The 21050-nt window shown below is 35.0% G+C and overlaps 2 protein-coding genes across 2 annotated transcripts; both read right to left on the reverse strand.

Moving 5' to 3' along the window:
- Positions 1–6490: 6490 nt before the first annotated feature.
- Positions 6491–10933, reverse strand: LOC113770196 (auxin-induced protein PCNT115-like). Its single transcript, XM_027314591.1, has 5 exons — positions 10625–10933; positions 9455–9655; positions 8171–8343; positions 7989–8091; positions 6491–7112 (listed from the first exon to the last, which is right to left on the reverse strand). Exons 1-5 carry the CDS (start codon positions 10850–10852, stop codon positions 6780–6782), a joined length of 1038 nt encoding a protein of 345 aa, XP_027170392.1. The 5' UTR covers positions 10853–10933; the 3' UTR covers positions 6491–6779.
- Positions 10934–16889: 5956 nt separating this feature from the next.
- On the reverse strand, positions 16890–20826 carry LOC113771143 (putative late blight resistance protein homolog R1B-16). The gene is made up of 2 exons (XM_027315758.1): positions 17358–20826; positions 16890–17251 (listed from the first exon to the last, which is right to left on the reverse strand). The coding sequence occupies exon 1, from the start codon at positions 20824–20826 to the stop codon at positions 17383–17385; it is 3444 nt and encodes a 1147-aa protein (XP_027171559.1). The 3' UTR covers positions 16890–17251; positions 17358–17382.
- Positions 20827–21050: the final 224 nt, after the last annotated feature.

Below are 21050 nucleotides of genomic sequence, written 5' to 3' on the forward strand. Positions count from 1 at the left end.
AAAAATGCTACAGTAATTATTCCAAATAATATTTTAAATAACACTCTATTCAAACAAACCTAGCCCTATTAGAAATCAATTCAACTCTTAATATTAGTCTTTCTTCCACATTCGGCGGGTCCATGTGCAGAATTCGATAGATTGAAGGAGACCGGATACAACCACAGAGCTCTAGCTCAGTGGCCACCACTGGCCACCACCACTCTTGGTGGGGTGGGAGGTCAACCCTTGCCTCCCACCAAATTGCCACTTTAGGTGACAGCTTTAATTGGCTTTTTTCGATGGAGTCTCTACTCACATCGAATCCCCCTCCCCTTCCCCCTAGATTAGGATAGATTAGGTTATAGGAATTCTACCGTTTTGACAAAAAAAAGAAAAAAGAAGGAGACCGGATAGTGTTCTGGTCAAGAATGGCCATTGGACGGCCCCTTTTCCTATTCTTTAATTGAAGCTTTAGCCTTTAAGGGGCAATGTTTTAGACGGGAGAAGATTTCATTCACTATGTGTAGCCGATCTCTAGCCTTGTGATTCTAACCTGCTCCATTTTTTACATGTGAGCAACTATATTCAGGTTTTCGGGGACCTGAACAATTTTGGGCTAATTGATATATGTCACAAGAACATTTTCACATTCTCTTGTGGTTAAATTTAATAATATTATAGACAGCTAATGAGTTGATAAGACTTTTATAGTGGTGTATTTATCTCTTAGATAGGACTACAATCGAACCTTGGAAGCCAGCTTTTTAGCAACGAAACTGCCTCAATATTGGCTGGCTGAGTTCAAGCAGTTTGATCAAAGTATCAAATCAAGTAGTTTGATTAAGAAAATACTCCTAAACCTCATGATATGTAGACATTCTTTTTAACATTAACACTGATGATCTATTTTAAATTCCTTCAAGGAAAATATTATAATTAATATCACTTACATATGAGCTCAATTAGATCAGATCTATGCAAGTGGAGGTCATCTCCATCTCTTATAATGCAAGGCACTTCCTCAATTTCACTCTCAAATTTTTAGCGTAGCACAAGGAGAAATATTAACAAATCTCGCCTTCTCCAGATCTAGCAAGTATTTCTTCTGTGGAATATTTAATTATTCAACAAACAAACGGAGCAAGAAAGAAATGATTAACAATTAACAACGTAGTGATGAGTGATGACAATGCTGGAATCACGAGAAAGTCGCATCTCGGTTTGGAAAAGCAAAGAATTTTTTTATTCATTACCTTATGGTTTTTGAATGAATTATTTCCCTCTCATTTTGCAGCTAAGAAGCACCAGCGTCGGCATTGTCCACTAAGAAAGGGACATACACCTAGACCCTTTTTTTTAATTTAAAAGATTTTCACTTTCCATAAGGTATGACTTTCTTGGAATTTTCGAGAGAAAAAGAGCATATAAGGGGCCCAAAAAAAAGAAAGGAAAAAATTAAAGTCGAGCAGAAATTTTTATTATCACGAAAATAGTTTCTTTCATTTTCAAGTGAAAGGGAAAAAGAGAATGATAATTTATAATTAGTGATCTATGTTAGCTTTACTTCGCTTTTTTTCTTTTCGTTGAAATTCAAGCATTGTTGTTCAATATGCATGCTCCAAAAATCAATCCTATAATCCAAAAATCAATAGTTAGTTTTTATTTTCAAAAGAAAAAGGTAAAATGACTTCAGTAGAGATTTTAGTTCGATGGAATCAATAGAGTTTATACAATTACTAACAAGGGCTTTAAGCCATGAACAAAGAGCAAAGAGTAGTCATCGTGTACCTGATAGACGACAGATTGTTTTTTAAAAGCAAGTGAAAAGGGTTGCAACTTAGGACTTGGACAGTAATTCTAAAATTTAATAGTATACCTACCTTTTAACTTTTCGTGTGCTTTTAAGGTATCATATGGGGAAAAAAAAACCAACACCATATAACTTCAAAGGGAATTTCGCCAATTTGGTCCCTAAACATTTTCACTTAAACCAATTTCGTCCTTCATGAAATATTTTAACTAATTTAGTCCTTGAACTAGTTTTTTACTTCCAATGTAGGACTTTTTACTAAATTTTACTCAATTTGCGTGGACCAACAGGGGTATAATTGTCACACTGGCTTAATCTGCTGCAATTATTCGCCGAGGAGGAAGAGTCCCTGAACACTTTCCCTTTCACAAATAATATACTATCTTTTTATTCTCATATAAGAAACTTCATTAAGTGGCTTGATTTGACAACTATAGACCCTTTTGATTTCAATACTTAAAACTATCATATGCCGTCTCAATTCAATCAATCCTTATTATTACAAATTTTTTTATTGAGTTAAACAACCTTTTGGGAATCCATCTTTTGAAGCAAGTATTGCAGATTTACTTGCTTCAGATGTCAATGGCATACAGAGCTTGAATACATATCTGGCAGCAAATCCATCATATCTTGATGTGTTGATTTTCATTTCAAAGATGAACCAAAACATATTCAATCCGTGTAATAGCTTCAAGCAGATAATGACAAATGGAAGTAGTTAACATCGAAATTTCTACATAGCGATTCTGTCATAATAATTCCTTCCTTTCACAAGACAAACCTCAGCCAAGGCTGCTTATGGCTTCTGGCACCAGGAAATGTGGTTACCTTGTTTTTCTCCTCCCTCTCTGCGTGCTGTTTATGGGGACTTCTGCATACCCCACTCAGATTAGTCGTATATATCCTTTTGCCTGCTCTAACAGCATCAAGACGTGCAATTTACCAGCACAATGGCTTTAAAAAAGAGCAGATTGCTTCTTATTGCTCGGTGAATACATCACAAATCCGGCCGATCACTGACAACAACAGAAATGACTACCTTGTAACTGTACCTTGTTCTTGCAAAAATGTTAATGGCACTGTCGGGTACTTCTATGATACTGACTACACTTTGCAAAGAAACGATACCTTTGCAAATGTCTCTAATCAGATTTATAGTGGGCAGGCTTGGAAAGTTGGCGGAGAAGAAGATTACACTGCAGGACTGAATGCCACCATGCATCTCTTGTGTGGATGCGTAGAAAGTGACTCTCAGATTGTGGTAACTTATACAGTCCAACCTCTTGATACCTTATCAAGTATTGCAGATTTACTTGCTTCAGATGTCAATGGCATACAGAGCTTGTATATTATTTGTGAAAGGGAAAGTGTTTAGGGACTCTTCCTCGGCGAATAATTGCAGCAGATTAAGCCAGTGTGACAATTATACCCCTGTTGGTCCACACGAATTGAGTAAAATGTAGTAAAAAGTCCTACATTGGAAGTAAAAAACTAGTTCAAGGACTAAATTGGTTAAAATATTTCATGAAGGACCAAATTGGTTTAAGTGAAAATGTTTAGGGACCAAATTGGCGAAATTCCCAACTTCAAATGCAAGAAGGTATGGAATTTGTCAATATGTCAATGTCAATATACATTGATATGTAAAAAGTGCACAGTTTATCACAAAGATATTTATCCTAATATTAGAGTCATTTTTTCGAGAATTCAACTTGTTCATGCAAACATGTAATCAATATGCATGAATAAATAACATTAGATGAATTTAAACCGAGTATTTTTCAAATTTAAAATTTTGATTTCATAAATGTGCATTTGCAATTTAGAAAAGATACTTTTCAAATGGCAAATCCAGAGAGTAACAAATACTCCTACTTTATTTTGATTTCAAATCTTCTTTTGACTTATCAAAAAAGTGAAAACATGAAACTAATAATGGGTCAGATGGAGAGGAGTGTTAGAAATTTGTTTTCCAAATACTTTGTTCATCTAGTTTTTTCAACGGGTCAATTTCAACCATTATGACAGTCTTGTAAATGTAGGTCTACCAGGCTTTGTAGTCCACAACATGGATTGGATATGTCGATTAGCTCACACCTTACTATTATTATTATTATTATTATTATTATTATTATTATTATTATCATTGTTAATCAACAATATCTATTACACTCCCACTCCAACTCCTGATTTAGCCTATTCTAGGGAAAGGGGAGGTTCAACTGGACCAATTAGAAAACTGACTGTGACTGAATCACTATTGGACCAGACTGGTGCATTACGCACGCGTATGAATTTTGGAGAAGTTACATTTTAAATCTTGACCTCGTATTCCACTAAGATCTGCCCAAAGAGCTGTTGGTTAGCTCCCACCCTATTAGGAACTAGAGGTTTCGACCTTCTCAAAAAAAAAAAAAGTGTTTTTGTTTTTTGTTTTTTCAAAAATTATTTTCATCTATCACCAGCAGCCGGCAGCTATTGGTCATTCATCAAAGCATAGATCCGAACAACACCAATCCCCCACCAGCCATTCCCTCATTCCTTCTAGTATCCTTTTGATGAATTGGGTTCATCTATTTGGTGTTATAAAATCACATTTTAAAAGTTTTTTTTTGCGAAATTCAGGATGTAAATGATAATTTAAAAATTTTAATAGTGGACCTAAAAAAACGACTTTAAATTTTACATGTGACCCTACCTACTTTTAAAATAGAGGGAGAAAAAACCACATAACTTCAAGTCCAATATTATATGCAATTTGTCCAATAAATAGATATTCATAATTCATAATGTCATATACATATTTTAACTAGAGGTGTCAATCACAACTCAATTATATTGATCCATTCAAATCCGTTCACGAATAACCGGTCCAAATTCGCCCATTGATATTAAATGAGTCTAAGTGAGTACCTAATTAAACCCATTTAATTGGTTGGGATAATTTCAAAAACCTCCTTTGAGGTTTTTAGTAAGGTTTTTTTTAGTAATTTCAGACAGCTCCCCTCACGTTTTGAAAATTACACACACCTCCCCTAGAATATAGGTTGGGTTTCACCTTGATGATGTAAGACAAAAAAGTATCTAAATGCCCAAAATTGCCCCTCATCTAAATTTCCTCAATATGAATAATCATTATTTTTTTAAAAAAATCGAGAATATACTTGTATACTACCAAAATTATGAGTTTTATTATTTAGCCAATGTCTTGATATTTTTCATCCGCATGATTTTCTACATCCATCCAAACTTTTAAACTCTTATCACTTCTTCTTCTTCCGAACAAACTCTTTGTTTTAGATACCAAAATCCACCGTCGTAATTCTTACTTTCACAATCTTTACCACCCTATAGGTTTCTTCCTTATATTGCCTACCAAACCGTTAGTCATAAAACTCATAATCCTTACCTTGTCCCCACTCAAATGGCCAAGTCCTCAGTTACCAAAATTCTTCTAACCTCTGCTCTCAACATTTGGATTGGTCATCCTAAATTAGTTACATTTTTTTTTTCTGAATTGACACAATTTTATTGAGAACAAGTTTGATGTCTATTAAGAGGAGCCAGGCATAACATCAACAAGATGCAAGTTTGGGTAGTAGTTTTAGTACAATTTATCAAATTATACTTTTCCATTAACCAGTAGCTTTTTTGTACTTAATGATATGAACAATTGGGTTTTTGGCAGTGATGATGGCTTCCATCATCATCAACAACAGTAGCATATTTAAGTCATAGAAGGAGAGAAACATCTACCTTGATTAGTTTATTTGAGTGATAGAAGGTTACAATTCAATGATCATAGTTGAAATAGCTTGGCAACAATATATGACCTGGTCAAGAAGTATTGTTTTTCTTTTTTCTGTTCCATTTTTTTATCAATGGCTTGTCTTTTGAAAAATTATGAAGGTTATTATAATTATTGTCTATCATCAAGAGAGATAAGTGTAATATTAAAAACCTCAAGGAAACTTAGTGAAATTGTCAGAAACCTCAGAGGAGATTTCTGAAATTATGCTTTTAATTTTTCTTAACAGATTACAACAAAACTCAGCGAGTGTTCCAGCCTCGATAAAGAAGCTTGACAAGAAGTTGCAAAAACTTGATTCGCTACAAGCTTCAGTCATTTAATCAAAGATTTGCCAACCTGAATAGCAAATATCATAACAAAAATAGAAGATACGAAATTAACATGCTAACCACAAATATAACTGCGTCACACCTTTATAGTGAATTTATCCGCCATAACTTTATAGTAAATTTATCCGCCGTAACTTCAAATACCGGCGCTGCCTAATAATTGAATGACCATAGACAGTATAATGAGTGCATTTCTATTTTCTAGTAAGACTATTTCGCAAAAAGTAGTAGAATAAAAAATGATATACAAGCTAATTAATTCCAATCACAAATAATTAATGAATCAATCCAGTTTATTCAGAATTAATTTACAATTATTAGGTTAAATTTCTAATTATTAGGGTACACATATAATTTTATTTATATTTATTTAATTGATGCAGGGATGGGATAGGGAATAGGGCGGCGAAGCACCACTGCCCCTGGTCCCACTTAAGGCGGGGGCACAAAAATCACCCGCCGCCTACCCTGCTCCGCTTCATCACCTATCCCTATGCAGAGATCTTAAAGGGAGCCTCCGAGAGAAAATGAGAGACCCCAAGTCCCATGTAAGCAGGAAAGGAAAGGTTTATAAGTGGTGATTTTATACAAAAGTTATTGGGATCATGGATTTGGAATTATATCACATCCAGAACTTGGGACATAACTCTATTGTACTTCATGATTACTACAAAATCCAGGACGTAACACTTTTGTACCTCAAGATTACTTCACAAGACGTCAAAGCTAAAATAAAACAGAAGTCCACGAAATATCAGACCAAACAACCAAACTTGCATTTCATGTGCTCTTCCAAGCCAAAACTAAAATAAAAGTCCATCAAATACCAAAACAAACTTGCTCTTCATGTGCTCTTCCAGGTTGACAAAGGTGGAGTGTCGGAAGTTTTCCAAGTGTTGGCGTCAGTCGCATATCTATTACCCTTGACAGCGGCAGCAATAGATTCGAGTTCCGCCTTATCCTCTGCGGACAGTTTTACAGACAAAGCTCCTATATTCTGATCGAGGTTCTGAATCTTGGTAGTGCCAGGTATGGGGCAAACATCATTGCCTTGGTGATGGAGCCAGGCCAATGCTAGCTGTGATGGAGTACAACCCTTCCTTGAAGCAATGGCATTGACCCGCTCATACAAGTTCTTGTTGTGCTCCAAATTCTCTGCTTGAAACCTTGGCTGATACTGCATTGTATGAATTTCAACATTTAAGCAACTGTAATGCCAGAAATTCAAAAGGGAGCAAAGCATGTGTTGTCTACAAAAGAAGACGTTATGAATAACTTCAAGATATTTGATTATATTGTTTGAGGTGCACAAAGTTCCGGGGAAAGAACAATCCTGTAAGGTGGACTGAGTACTCCAAGAAACATCAATTGCGGAAGGTAGATCCTGATGTACATTTCTCATTAAAGAAGGAACTCAAAATAGATATCAAACACATTTTTGAACTATCAGGACAGTATTATCACAGTTAAAGGATGTATAGGAAAGGGAGAATAGCAATTTGAGAGGACAATGCACAGCTTTTGTGCCCTAGACCAGACGATGACATTGCAATGTAAGTCCATTTCCCCTCAAAATTGTAAAGAGACTATAAAAAAAAAAAAGAGAGATAGTTTCTTCCTTTTTTCATGTCCAGGATATTTTTGCACCACAAAATAGAACACTCCCACTGCTTGTGATAGTTGACAACGCTAGTGATATCTTTAAATCTAACTAAATACATAGCACACAATTTCTATCCTGTCTGTACAAAAGGTTCAGTTTCAAACAATGCCAAAAACTGCATTTATTGGAATCCAAGACTACAAGGCTTGTCAGATAGAAAAAAGCTTGTTGTGTCACTCCGTTGGATAGAAGTTAATTAAATTAGACAGTTTTAGGAAAGCTCAACCAAATTATTGGACATCAAATAGTGCAGCAACATGTAACAGAGAGACAAGAACAGGGATATTGAGCAACAATGCTGCTGAATGTGGTAAAATAGATGACAGAATTTCATACTAACTATACATATACTATACTAGAAACTAATAATCTTTTTGGATATTCACAAACCTTTCGGTAGTCACCTTCAGTCAAATTCTCGATCAGCTTTGGACCTGAAGAGAAGAATCCTTGTCCGAGTGGACTGTATGCAACAATCCCTATGCCAAGCTCTCTAAAAGATTACACCAAAGTGAATTCAAAACATGTTTCTTCTAGACCATGTAGAACATGAAGCAGAATAAATGCACTACCTGCAAGTGGGAATGATCTCTTCCTCAACATCTCTGCTCCACAATGACCACTCCAACTGTATAGCTGTTATTGGATGAACAGCATGTGCTCTTCTAATTGTTGAAGCTGAGGCCTCGGATAGACCTATATACTTTATTTTACCCTCTTCAACCAGTTTCTTAAGTTCTCCTATCTGGGAGAAGGAGGAATTTTTAACGGACAAGAAAATTCTAGCTGATTTACTATATTCCATACCAAAGTATAGAATCAAAATTATACATGCATAAACTAAAAGTAGTACTCGTTCTGTGCAGTGGCAAAACTTGGTCAAAGTATACATCAAATTGAAAGCACCATCTAAAAAAAATGGCAACAAGCAGCCATAGTACTTCTCTAGATGACATTGTCATTAACCCCACTTGTTACTTAGCTCTGCTGGACCATGCATAACGTGATGCTCGGCCAATATCTTCTTTTTTTCAATTTTTTTAAGGAGTGGCATTTAAGAAGAAGGAAGGGAGGAAGGGGTATTAGAACTTGAGAATTGTAAGTCTTGAGGCCTCAACTTTTGCCATTAAACCAAGACCTCCACAGCGCTTGGCTAATATCATTATATGACATTGTTGATTCTTCTAAACAAACTAACGGCAATACATATGAAAAATGTTAGTCATCAATTTTGCTGGATTTCATTCATACTACCGGTATTTTGAGTGATCATAGTGTAAGAAAATTTCTTCCTACCATTCAGGAAAAGTAAAATATTCTCCGCTGACTGCACTAAAAAGACCATACAGAAATCGTTCTACAAAATGTTCAGTGTTATAACAAATGAGCATCATGTACTTAAGATATCAAATAATGAATGCCCATCTGCATTGCTTTTGACACTGACTGAAAAGAAGTGATAAGGTGGATAAATAGCATATCTATACTGAATCAGATAGCCTATCTCAAATGAAAGACAGAATGCACAGGTCTTCTGGTTCTAAAGGAAAGGTATACAATCTATAGTACAATATCCAGCTATATCTCTCTCAGGGCCTCAGCAGGGCTGTCAAGCTAATATAAGACAACTCTTTTGGATGCTTGTAATTTTTGGGATGCCCGCTGCTATCAGCTTTATGATTGTGCAAATTAGCATAGACCATAATGGCAACAAACTTTTTTCTGCAATTTTTGAAGCAATTGCAAAAGACATGGAACACAATTATTCTCCACAAATTTCAACTACTTTGATCAAACTTTCATTTCATCAAGAATGAGGTGCAGCTTAAATTCAGGAAAGGAAACAAGGAGCAAACCGTGACTTCAATGGGCACACGTGTATCAATGCGATGCTGATAATAGAGATCAATGCAGTCCACATCAAGCCGCTTCAAGCTGGCCTCACACGCTGCTCTCACATAGGCTGGATCACCATGTATAATAAAATTGCCATTCTCAAAGCTCAATGCAAATTTTGTTGCTAGCTCCACTTTCTCTCTCAATCCTTCCTTCAAGGCCTAAAACCATGCTTTCCTAACATCAATCATCGAGGACATACACATCATTGCATGTTATAGCAAGGCGATTTGTGATCCATGCATGGCACAATCAATCTGAGTTTTTCCGTCGTTTTCATTTTTAAGACTAATATACTCCTCCTTCCTATTGAATATGGCAGCATGCAGAATGAAAATTATGTAATCTATGGACTTTAGAAGTTTGACTCTCTTAAAGAGGCCAATCCCTTTTCATTTTTCTGTTCTTCTTCCTGTTTCTTCCAATACAAATTCACAGTCAACCTTTACCATTGATGAGATTTGATGCAAAACATGAACATATACAGACTCGTATACGTGAACCTCAATACAAAAATAGGAACCTCATACTTAATCAAATTATTAAGGTGGATTGAACAGTGCCCTATTAGGAACCGTAAGGGTTCAAGGGAAGGAAAAGGAATGAAAACATCCTAGTGAAAAAGAAAGAAAAGGAGACCAGAGGAGTAAAGTTTTCCTATTGTCTTGTTTGGAGTAAGACATGGATGTGAAAGAAAACCTAAAGATGTTGTTTGGTTATCTGATAGAAAAGAAAGGAATCAAATCTGAAGCCTAAAATTCGGGTATTCGAGGCATTTTAATAGAAAATCACTAAAAAGAATTCCTTTCCCTCCGTTTCTATCCACTTTTGAATGGAAATGTAATTTTTTCCACATTTGAATGGAAACAAAACTCAAGCAAAACAACCAATCTTGTTCCTTCCTTCCTTTCCCTTATCTCCTCTCCTTTCCCTCCTCAAAATATCAGTCCAAACACACAGACTCTTGGTTAATATTCCATCATAATAAAGATCCAAGCTTTTTGGATTGACAAATGGACTTTAATCGCTGGCAAACAAAATTAAGAGGGACAAAGTGATACAAGCTTTTAATTGCCTGGGATTAAGTGTGATTTACCTGAATATAAATTTACAATTATGATCAAGGTTACCTTGCCTATGAGGATTTCGTTGATGTGGGGTCCATAGAAATCGGAGGTGTCAAGATGGGTGATACCTCTGCTAATAGCATGGTGGATGAGTTTGATCATATCAGGCTCGGGCTTTGGCGGCCCGTAGGAGCCTGACATGCCCATGCAGCCCAGCCCTTGAGCTGAAACTTCAAAACCTTGCGAGCCCAGCTTGATTCTTGGCACTTTCACTTCTTCTGAAGCCGCCATTTTCAGACAAGAACACAAGACACAGAGGAAAGAGTTGAGTGCAGCAGAGCTTGTTCTTTAGTAGCTGAGGCCTAAGGAAGAAGTATGGACTGGACTGAGGGATGCCTTTATCACTTTATGGTAGGAACGCGTTGACCGTTCCTACCGTAGATAGCAGCACGAGAGATAGACACGTGTGAAGGACAGAAATGGAGGCCACATGGTCCTTAACTTCGTGAGCGATGGGCCGATGGCCGACGCGCACGCAAGAGGAACAAAAAGTCAAAAACGAATGCCTCGCGGTATACGACAAGAGTCAAATAAAAAGAAGGGATAATTTCAGAAACCTGCCTTGAGGTTTTTAATAATTTCATTTAGCTCTCCCAAAGTTTTAAAAATTACATATTCCTCCCTTTTTATTTAAAATGACAATATTATTCTTAAATATTTTAATGAAGTTCCCTTATTTGGTATGCTTATACTTAGAATGACTTTTAAAATCATTTTTTCATTCTTTTTCTTTTTTATTCCTTTTTTTTAAAAAAAAATTTGCCAATAAAACTATAGAACTATCATTATTATCTCTAGTTTCTATTATAACCAAATATCGAACTAATGATTTTTTTGATGATTTAACTTATATGTAATATAAAGTTTTTGCAGATCTTTGTTTTCTATTTTTTGTTATTAAAATTAATAATAAATCCAAAAAAATTGCCCAAACCACTACTAAATTATAATAATTTCATTACTCGAAAAATCCATAAACTCAAAATAAATTATTTCAACATTTTTTTTCTATCTTACAAATCTAAATTCATAATAAAATACCATAAAAAATATCCTATTATAGTGATAAAATTATTATTATAGTTGTTTATCAAATAGTAGATATGAACATTAAAAATTTGGCACATTTTTCTTAAATTATACTAGATAATCATATAATTGTATAAGAAAATAAATTAAAACTCATTACACCGGATATTTTCAAGTATTCATTTAAAAATTTGACCAAGTCAATATTATTTTAAAATTTTATTACTAAAACTATCAAATCAAGGGAGTTAGGTATAATTTTTTAAACCTCAGAGAAGCTCAGTGAAATTGTAAGAAATCTCTGGAGAGGTTTCTAAAATTATCCCTAAAATGAATTGTGTTGAGTGAGGGATTGGTGGGGCAAATACGAAAGAAGGTGGTACGATAGTGAAGTATTTGCACCATGCTCCAGTGAAGTACGGATAATGTGACTAAGCCCCCTTTTAAAGTAGTTGTGTGATTAGCTTGGAAAAACTGTTTTAGTGCCTACAAAATAACGTTGATTTTCACATATTCTTAGAACTAGCAATAGAAAATGGGAGTGGTCGAGGATAAATATTTTGTTTGGTTATATCATACTCTGAGAATTCTATAACAATTTGAAGTATATATGATTGCATATAAAAGAAATTGAAATTGTAATCCCAAATTTGTTTTGGATAACATTATCTTTGAAATAAATATATTTTTAGATAAAAATAAAGTAAGTATGCAAATATATATATATTTATAGAATAACACACAAATGGAATGGTAAGCAAAATAACTGAATGACTGTTTCGTTAGGTTGGAGTGTGATTGGTTATTTTGGTTATGAAACATAAAAAGATATTTGTAAAATACCTGAATAGGTTTTCGCCAATCCTAAAGACCAATCATAAAATGACATACGTATTCATTTTCATGTCATTATTTCGTGTTAAGAAGTTTACGTTTATATTTATGTGTTTTCATGACTTCCTCCAAAGTACAAACTTGCCATATTTTTTTTTAAAGTTGCAGTGTGCAATTGCAAAAAACGCGATTTAAGATATTAACGAACAAAGTGTTGTTCCCAAACACATGAAATTTGTAGCACATTAGAATATTGTGGTATAACTGCAAAATTGATGATGCAAATTGTAGAATATTCCGCCATGTTTGAAGTGTGGTTAAGGAAAGGAATTTGAACATTGTGAAAGAAGTGTGCAGGAGTTTTCGAACAACCCATTCAAATGTATTATGGAGACAGGTGGAAGATACAGAATCGTATGCATACAACTAAGTGACCTAAAAACTTTTGGTAATTGTAGGAGTATATGACATTTGTGAAATGCATTTGCTTTGGCCATTGAGATCAATTGTAATGACTTTAGAAATAAAAGTGAAAGAAAAGGTGAGTAGAATTAGTAGAAGGCAATAGTGATGGAAAGAGCAAAGTAAATAGATGACTGTACCACAATAGGGTTTTGTCCGATTTTCAGTTATACAAAAATATAAGTGATATGATGTATAGTAAATTGTAGAACAAGCGTAAAACATTTTTAAAGTCCATCGATGAATTAATTAAAGCTCCTACATTTTGTAATAAGTGCATCGCATTTAGCATAGACACATGTAAATGGGTTAGGGGGGAACGATGCGTTGGGTGGTACGGGGAGAGAAAATATATATATATATATATATATAGGTAGAATTGAGTGTATAAATTTTGTAGGTAGTAACGTAGAAATGACTAAGGGTGTGTTTGGATTACTTATTTTCGTCGGAAAATATTGTCGTTTTTCGTGATCATATTTTCTTATCACCTTTTTCTCTCACATATATCAAATCGTTACAGTAATTTTTCTATGAAAATGACGAAAAATGCAATCCAAATACACCCTTAGTTTGTGATTTGCAACTAAGTGAATGGTTAATGTTCAGAACTTGACACATAGAGACACCCAACTTTACCTGCTTAGCTTTTAAATTAGGCCTCGCGTGTCCTCTTTGCCAGGCACGTGGTCGGTGGCTGCCACTCCAAAACCCTTTTCCACCACAAGCGATGACACATTGGACAGAATACGGCGTGTCCATAATTATTTTTGACACGCACCGTTCCCACCATAAAGGGATCATATTGTCAAAAGCGTATGGCAATAATCAAAGCTTTGAAAGGAAGACTCGTGAAAAGATTCTACATTGACGACTATTATGTCAACCAATGTTATGTCACTGATTACATACTTCCATGAAATTATAAAATTATCAGTATTTTTGTAATGAAAAAATGACTATAATATTGAGATAAATAAGTATCAATAATATCTTTGTGATCAATATTTTTGATCACACACAGCCTAAGTATCAATATTTTTGTGATCAATGATGCACTTTTCACATGTAAATATATATTAATATTAGATGTGTCAAAATATGTGACTTGGACGGATTTAGACGGATTTCTATTTAGTAATAAATATAATTGGATCAACCCATTTATACCTATTTAATAAATGTATATGGGTATACTCAATTACCAATTTATGACTCATTTGAAATTCCATTTATTATTATTTTTTTTATTTTTCGCATGTTGTTTGACAAGAAAGAACTGTATTTTATTGTTATTAGATTCGTAGGAAATTCAAATTTATTTTCTTAATACTTACTAAAATTGAGTTTAAATGTATATTTATTTTTAAATGGGTATAAATTGGTGAGTCGAGTCAATCCACTATCCACCAATTAAATGGATTTAATTAGGTACTCACTTAGACCTATTTAAAGTTAGTGAGCAGATTAGGCGGATTTGGACATGTTAATATAATTGGGTTGTGATTGATACTTCTAATTAACATGTGTATATGAAATTATGAATTATGAATATCTATTTATTGGACAAACTGCATACAATCCTGGACTTGAAGTTATGTGGTGTTTTTTTTCCTCTTTTTTAAATCTGATTTTAGAACACCAAATAGATCAATCCAAATCATAAAAAGGATACAAGAAAGAATGAGGGGATGGCTGGTGAGGGATTAGTGTTGGCCGGATCTATGCTTTGAAGAATGACCCATGGCTGCCGGCTGCTGATGATAGATGAAAATAATTTATGAAAAAACAAAAACACAAGAACAAAAATTTTTTTTTGAGAAGGTTGAAAACCTTAGTTCCTAATAGGGTGGGATCTAATCAACAGCCCTCTGGGCTGTTAGTCACCATTAAAGACTTTAAATCATAGTGGGATGGGAGGTTAAGGTTCAAACTTTGTCTCTCATCACTATGCCACTATATATAGTTTCTCCAAAATCCATACGGATATATAGTGCACTTAGTAAATCTGATAGTGGTTCAATCTCCATCAATTTTCTAATTAGTCTAGTTGGGCCTCCCCTCCCCCTAAAATAAGCTAGAACAGGAGTCGAAATACGTGTAGAATAGATGTTATCGATTGATAAAAAAAAAAAAAAAGGGTGCGAGCTAATCGACATATCCAATCCATGTTGTGGACTACAAAGCTTGGTAGACCTACGATCACAAGATTGTCATAATGGTCGGAATTGAAAAAATTGGGTGACCAAAGAATCTAGAAAACAAATTTCTAATGCTCCTCTCCATCTGACCCATTATTAGTTTCATGTTTTCACTTTTTTGATAAGTCAAAAGAAGATCTAAAATCAAAATAAAGTAGGAGAATTTGTTGCCCTCTAGATTTGCCATTTGAAAAGTACCTTCTCTAATTGTGAATGCACATTTATGAAATCAAATATCTTAAATTTGAAGGCTACTTGTTTAAATTCATCTAATGTTATCTATTTATGCATATTGATTACATGTTTGCATGAAAAAGTTGAATTCTCGAAAAAATGACTCTAATATTAGGATAAATATCTTTGTGATGAACGGTGCACTTTTTACATATCAATGTACATTGACATATGTGTGTGCAAAAATCCCAGTTTAGTTCACCAATGAGTTTTCCAATCTGTCTTTAACTTTGTAACATATTAATGAAAGTCTACTTCCTATTCCTTGATATGTAGATTGTATTATCTAATTCTATAAATAGAATTAAAAGAATCTTATTCAATAGTGTGCCCTTAATGAAACAATATCCTAACTCCGTCGAGCTAAAACTTCAAAGCCTTGTGAGCCAAGTTGATTCTTGGCACTTCCAATGATGCAATTTTCAGGCAAAAACCAGGCAGAGAGGAAAGAGTGGACAATTTTAATAGACACCTAAGTCTTGGTTAGACTTTCGGACTTGGATGATGCATGCCCAAAGGTAAGCAAATTCCTGTTTCTTTTCTAACGTAGTTATCATATTGGGTGCTTAATTTTCCAAAAGTAATTTTTTTTTTGGGTAAGCTCTATTACTCCTAAAGAAATTATGACAAGCTTGCGAAATATAAAAATTCAAGGTGAAAAATGAAACAATGACGACAACTGCAACATCAAATGTTAGAGAAGAGACTAAATAGTTTGACAAACAATGAATAATTTCTTTTATATATATAGCAGCTAAACTAAATAGCGTACCAGCTTTTGTTGTAGATCCAAATTAACTTGCAACTACAGTTGAAGAAAACGCTATTGATTTCAGCCCATTGCAGCCAATACTTTGTTGTCCCTTTTCTTCTTCTTCTTCTTTTTTTTTTTATAATTCAGTTACCTTTTCTTTTTGAAAAAAAAACATATGCATAGAAAATGAGAATTATGAACCTTTTTTAGGGCAGATTACGCTTTACCCCCATGTGATTTAGTGTTTTTATACATAATTCCCCTATAGTTTCAAAAACTATCATAACTTTCTCATGGTTTGGATCAAAGTGTCAAAGTGACAAAATTTGCAATTCATAACGAAATCACCTAAAATGTCAAAAATTACTCCTATATAAAGTTGAAAATTATTTATTAACCACAAGAAGGGTTATGTGTATATTTTGAAAATCATAGGGGGATTTTATGATAAAGCATTAAATTATAAGAGAATTATATGATAAAATATAAACCCATACAGAGTTAGTATGTCATGTATATTATGTTTGTATATTTTGATCACGTCAACCATTTTAATTTTTAAATAAAGGTAATTTCAACATTTTAATAGGTTTCGTTACTAATGATAATTTCTGACACTTTAATCCAAATCATGAGGAGGTTATATATAACTTTTGAAACCATAGGGGGTTATGTACAAAAACACTAAATCATAGGAGGATAAAATGTAATTTGTCCAAAAAAATGAAAAAATATAACAGAGTTTCTTGCCGGTCAAAAACCAATCTTTTTGTGGCAGTACCTTCGTACATTATCCCTATTTTCCAAGTCCCAATGCAGCAAATTCATACATGTTTGAAAAGAATTAGCACACAACCATAACTAAATTCAGCAAAACGAAATTACACAAAATACGCCAACAGCAAATTATGTGAATAACCTCTATGCTGTCGTGCAGATTGATAAAATGGTGCACGATATACGAATCTCATTCATTGTTTCCACCATATCTTGATAAGAAAAGAGCCATCGATCCTTTCCAACTTTTACCTCCATCTTCTACAATAGCACCAAAGAAAATCAGACCACACGGATGACCAATTACAATCTCAAGAGGAAAAACTAGCGTAGCACTCCCTGATGATATCATTAAGGAAAAATAGAGCAATAATTAGTTGTTTGTTCATCAATTTCAATGTGCTTGTGCATGCGCTACAGGCAACTGAAGTACAAAAAAAATTACCTGATATTGCACCAGCTGATGCCCTTCAATATTTTTTATAAATGATCTTCAGATTCTCATTTCCATTATATTTCTGTGCTTCTTCAATTTCCCGTACCAAAGAGTCGACGTCATCTCCGCAAAGATTCACCTTAATTGTTTCAAGAGTTGATATACTCCTTAAACAAGCAGGCATCGTTTTCAAGCTAAAAATTTGGAAGAGTTTTAATTGCTGAAGGCACGGGAAGTAATCATCACTGTCAGGGTCTGCCTCTATCCACTCAACAATCGCTGCACGTTCCATGGTCAAGACCCTGAGTTTAGGGAATCCTCCTTCCATCAGCTCCCATTTTTGGCCCTCCGTTGACTGGGCTCTTAATTTGAGGACTTCAAGATTGGGTAGTTGTTCAATCAATGACATTTTTCTACAGGGAAGACCCACATTTTTAAGAGACAACTTCTTCAAATTCTTGGGAAAAGAAAGCTCAATATGCTCCCGTGAACCGAACAAGTGGTAGCACCCTAAGGTGAGTGACTCTAGGCATTCTAGTCGACTCATGTTACAGCATACTCTGTTTTGGAAAATTCTAAGTCGGCGAACGTTGGGAATCCTTCTCAATATGTTCTCTCCCTCTTTATTAAGATCAAGACGCAGAGTAGAGAGTCTGTCTAAATTGGGTAAAGTGGAGAGGTTTTCAACAACATTGTCATTGGAAGAAAGACGAATAACAACGGCACTACTTACACATACATGCCTCAAATTCTTCATGTTCCAGATGCTATCTGGCAATGAAACCAGCTCCAGAGAATATAGACAAAAGGTTTCCAAATGTGAGAGCTTGGCTATAGATGGCGGAATGAATTTCATGTGCCAAGCTGTAAGGGCTAAGTACCTCAAACAAAGAAGTGATTCGACTTCAGTTGGAAGCTCCTTCAGCTTTAGGTTAATGCCCTCTAAATTCAAAACTTTAAGATGTTTGTAGATGCAAAAAAGGAAGGAGATGTTACGCAACTCAAACTCATCTCCCGGAGTAGCATGGAAGAGTAGCAGAGTACCTAAATGTGGACAAAATAGCTTTGACTTTATAAAATCTTCTACACTGGAGCGAATGGACAACCGAGGTAGGTTGGGAGGCTCAATAAAGGTAGAAAGCTCATCATATCCTTGCAGGACCTGAAGAAATTTCTTTTCTTTCGCCTCGCCCTTACAGAACTCAAATATCAAATCATGAATGTAACAAGTTTTGACTCCACCAATGCATCCGCTTTTACTTACCATAACTAAGTTTCGACCAATAAGGTCCATCAGATATTCTTCTGCAATGACCTCTGATCTCTTTCCTTCAATTTTTTCCACAAACCCTTCTGCAATCCAGAGACGCATCAAATTCTTGGCAGCAATTTTTTCATCTTCTTGAAATGCTGCAAAATACAGCAGGCATGCCTTCAAGTGATATGGTAAATGCTCATAACTGAGCTCCAATGACTTCTTCCACTGGTCTGTACCAGACACCGTGGTCGAACTTAAACTTTCAGCAAATTCTTCCCAAACCAAAATATCATGCTCTATAGTTGCTAGAATTCCAGCTACAACAACAATTGCAAATGGTAATCCCCTGCACTTTTTGGCAATACGCATTCCGATTCCACGCAATCCTTGAGGACAATCTTCTTTTCCAAAAACCTTCTTCAGCAGTAGTTCAAAACTTTCTTTCTCACTGAGTGGCTGAAGATAGTGAGGTTCTCCACCATATTGAACCTCTGAAGCTACATTAGAAAATCGACTCGTAAAGATGATTCTACTTCCATTCTTGTCATTGGGGAATGCAATTCTCAGCTCATTCCATACCTCAATGTCCCAGACATCATCAAAAACAACAAGATATCGATTCTTCAATAGCCTTTGATAGAGCTTTTCAAGCAACGCATGTTCATCCAGATTTTGAAACTCATCCTTCCTAGAATGTTTGCCATCAGAGCACAAAATTTGAAGCAACACATTTTTCATGTTAAATTCTTGAGAAACAGTACACCAAAGACGAATGTGGAAGTTACAGATTACTGACCTATCATTGTAAACTTTTTTGGCTAAAGTTGTCTTACCAAGCCCACCCATTCCCACAATGGGAACAATTTCCACCTGTTTTGATCCGCTTACAAGTCGGTCAATTACTTTTTCTGCCTCATCATCAAGACCAACCATGACTTCGTGGGTTTTACCTTTTGATAGCATGCGGCTGGAAGTCTTGCTAACTTCTGGTGCTCTTAAGCTATGAAAGGAAGGAATACTTTCAATAATGCTTGAGCCACTGATCTGATCCTTAAAATGCTTGATATGGATGTTGGTATTAGCCAGCATATCATAACAGTCAAGGGCATCTGTGGACTCTGAGAAGCTAACTTCTCCTCCTTTCACTCTGTTTAGAGAAGGCGAGCAAATTATAATGCCTGCCTCACTAAGAAGAGCACCAATTTTTTCGTTTTGTTCATCCATTTTCTCCTGATGCTCCCTTAAAATGCTTCTCAAGAATTTCAGTCCTGCATAGAGTATTCCCATTTCATCTTTCATAGAATCCATAAAACTTGAACTGCAGCAGAACAGCTCCCAGAGACAACCTATAAGAGAATCATTGAAGTTGTTCAATATCTGCTTATCCTGCACCATTGGTGTATGTAATGATGCTGAGCAGTATGAAGCTCCAAGTACTTCCTTATAAATTTCGTAGAGATGAAAATCAACAGCTCTGATCTTCTGTTGTTGTTCATACATCATGGAGTGGAACTCAGGATAGTGCATTTCCTTTGCATCATCCCAATAAGAAAACATGTGAGAGAGGCGTGCTGCGTTCAAAGCCGCCACTTCAAAGTGCGCCAATAGCAAGGCAGGAATATCTGCAGTTCCTCGCATTTTGGCAAAGGGAATGAAGCTTTTCAAGAATGTCAGCTTTGCTTCAAGGGCTTGGACTTGAGCACTCAAAATATACGATTCACTAATTTTCCAATACATACTGTAATTTGTCAAATCTGCTAGATCTTGTAGGATGAGGTCTATGAATTGCAACAGTTCATCATCTGTCATACAAGAATTTGATTGCAATGACCTGCTGCTTGCCAAAGCAAAGTAAATTTGGATGATTTTTTGGAAGATTTCTTGCTTCAGTGATTTGATCTGTTTCTCAATTTCGGGGGACACTGCAAGATTAACAGTATTTTGGGTATTTTTGCCCGTTTCTAATCTAAGATAAAGAGAGTGAATATCCTCCTCATATTTGTGAAAGGTATCTTCAATACAAGATAAGAAAGATGAAAGACTCACCTTCTTCACAACATTGTCAGATTCCAAGTACAAATCATTGCTTTGGCTCCACTTTCTGGCACACATAAGAAATGTTTTGAGAAATTTCATGTGTTTGATTGCAACATGAACATCGTAAGGAACAGTCCGATCAAGTAAGACACGATACATGCTGCAAGTGGAGGCCATCTCCATCTCTTATGCAGGGAATTTCCTCAGTTTCACACTCAAATTTTAAGGGAGAAACAAATCTCACAAACTGCAGAGCTAGCAAAGTATTTCTTGCCTCAAAAAGTACTTTGCTTTTATTTTATTGTATTTTATTATTATTATTATTATTATTATTTTTTTTTGGTGGGATAGTGAAGAAGAGAAATCAGATACTCAATTGTTTAACTAACAAACGGAACAAGAAACAG

Source organism: Coffea eugenioides, chromosome 5 (assembly GCF_003713205.1).
Source record: "Coffea eugenioides isolate CCC68of chromosome 5, Ceug_1.0, whole genome shotgun sequence".
Classification (NCBI taxonomy): Eukaryota; Viridiplantae; Streptophyta; class Magnoliopsida; order Gentianales; family Rubiaceae; genus Coffea; species Coffea eugenioides.

Coding starts and splice junctions, on each gene's coding strand:
- LOC113770196 (XM_027314591.1), bottom strand. CDS start 10,852: ATGGCGGCTTCAGAAGAAGTGAAAGTGCCAAGAATCAAGCTGGGCTCG. Junction 8,344..9,454: donor GTGTGCCCATTGAAGTCACG/GTTTGCTCCTTG, acceptor TCCTTCTCCCAG/ATAGGAGAACTTAAGAAACT. Junction 8,092..8,170: donor GAGATCATTCCCACTTGCAG/GTAGTGCATTTA, acceptor GTAATCTTTTAG/AGAGCTTGGCATAGGGATTG.
- LOC113771143 (XM_027315758.1), bottom strand. CDS start 20,826: ATGGAGATGGCCTCCACTTGCAGCATGTATCGTGTCTTACTTGATCGG.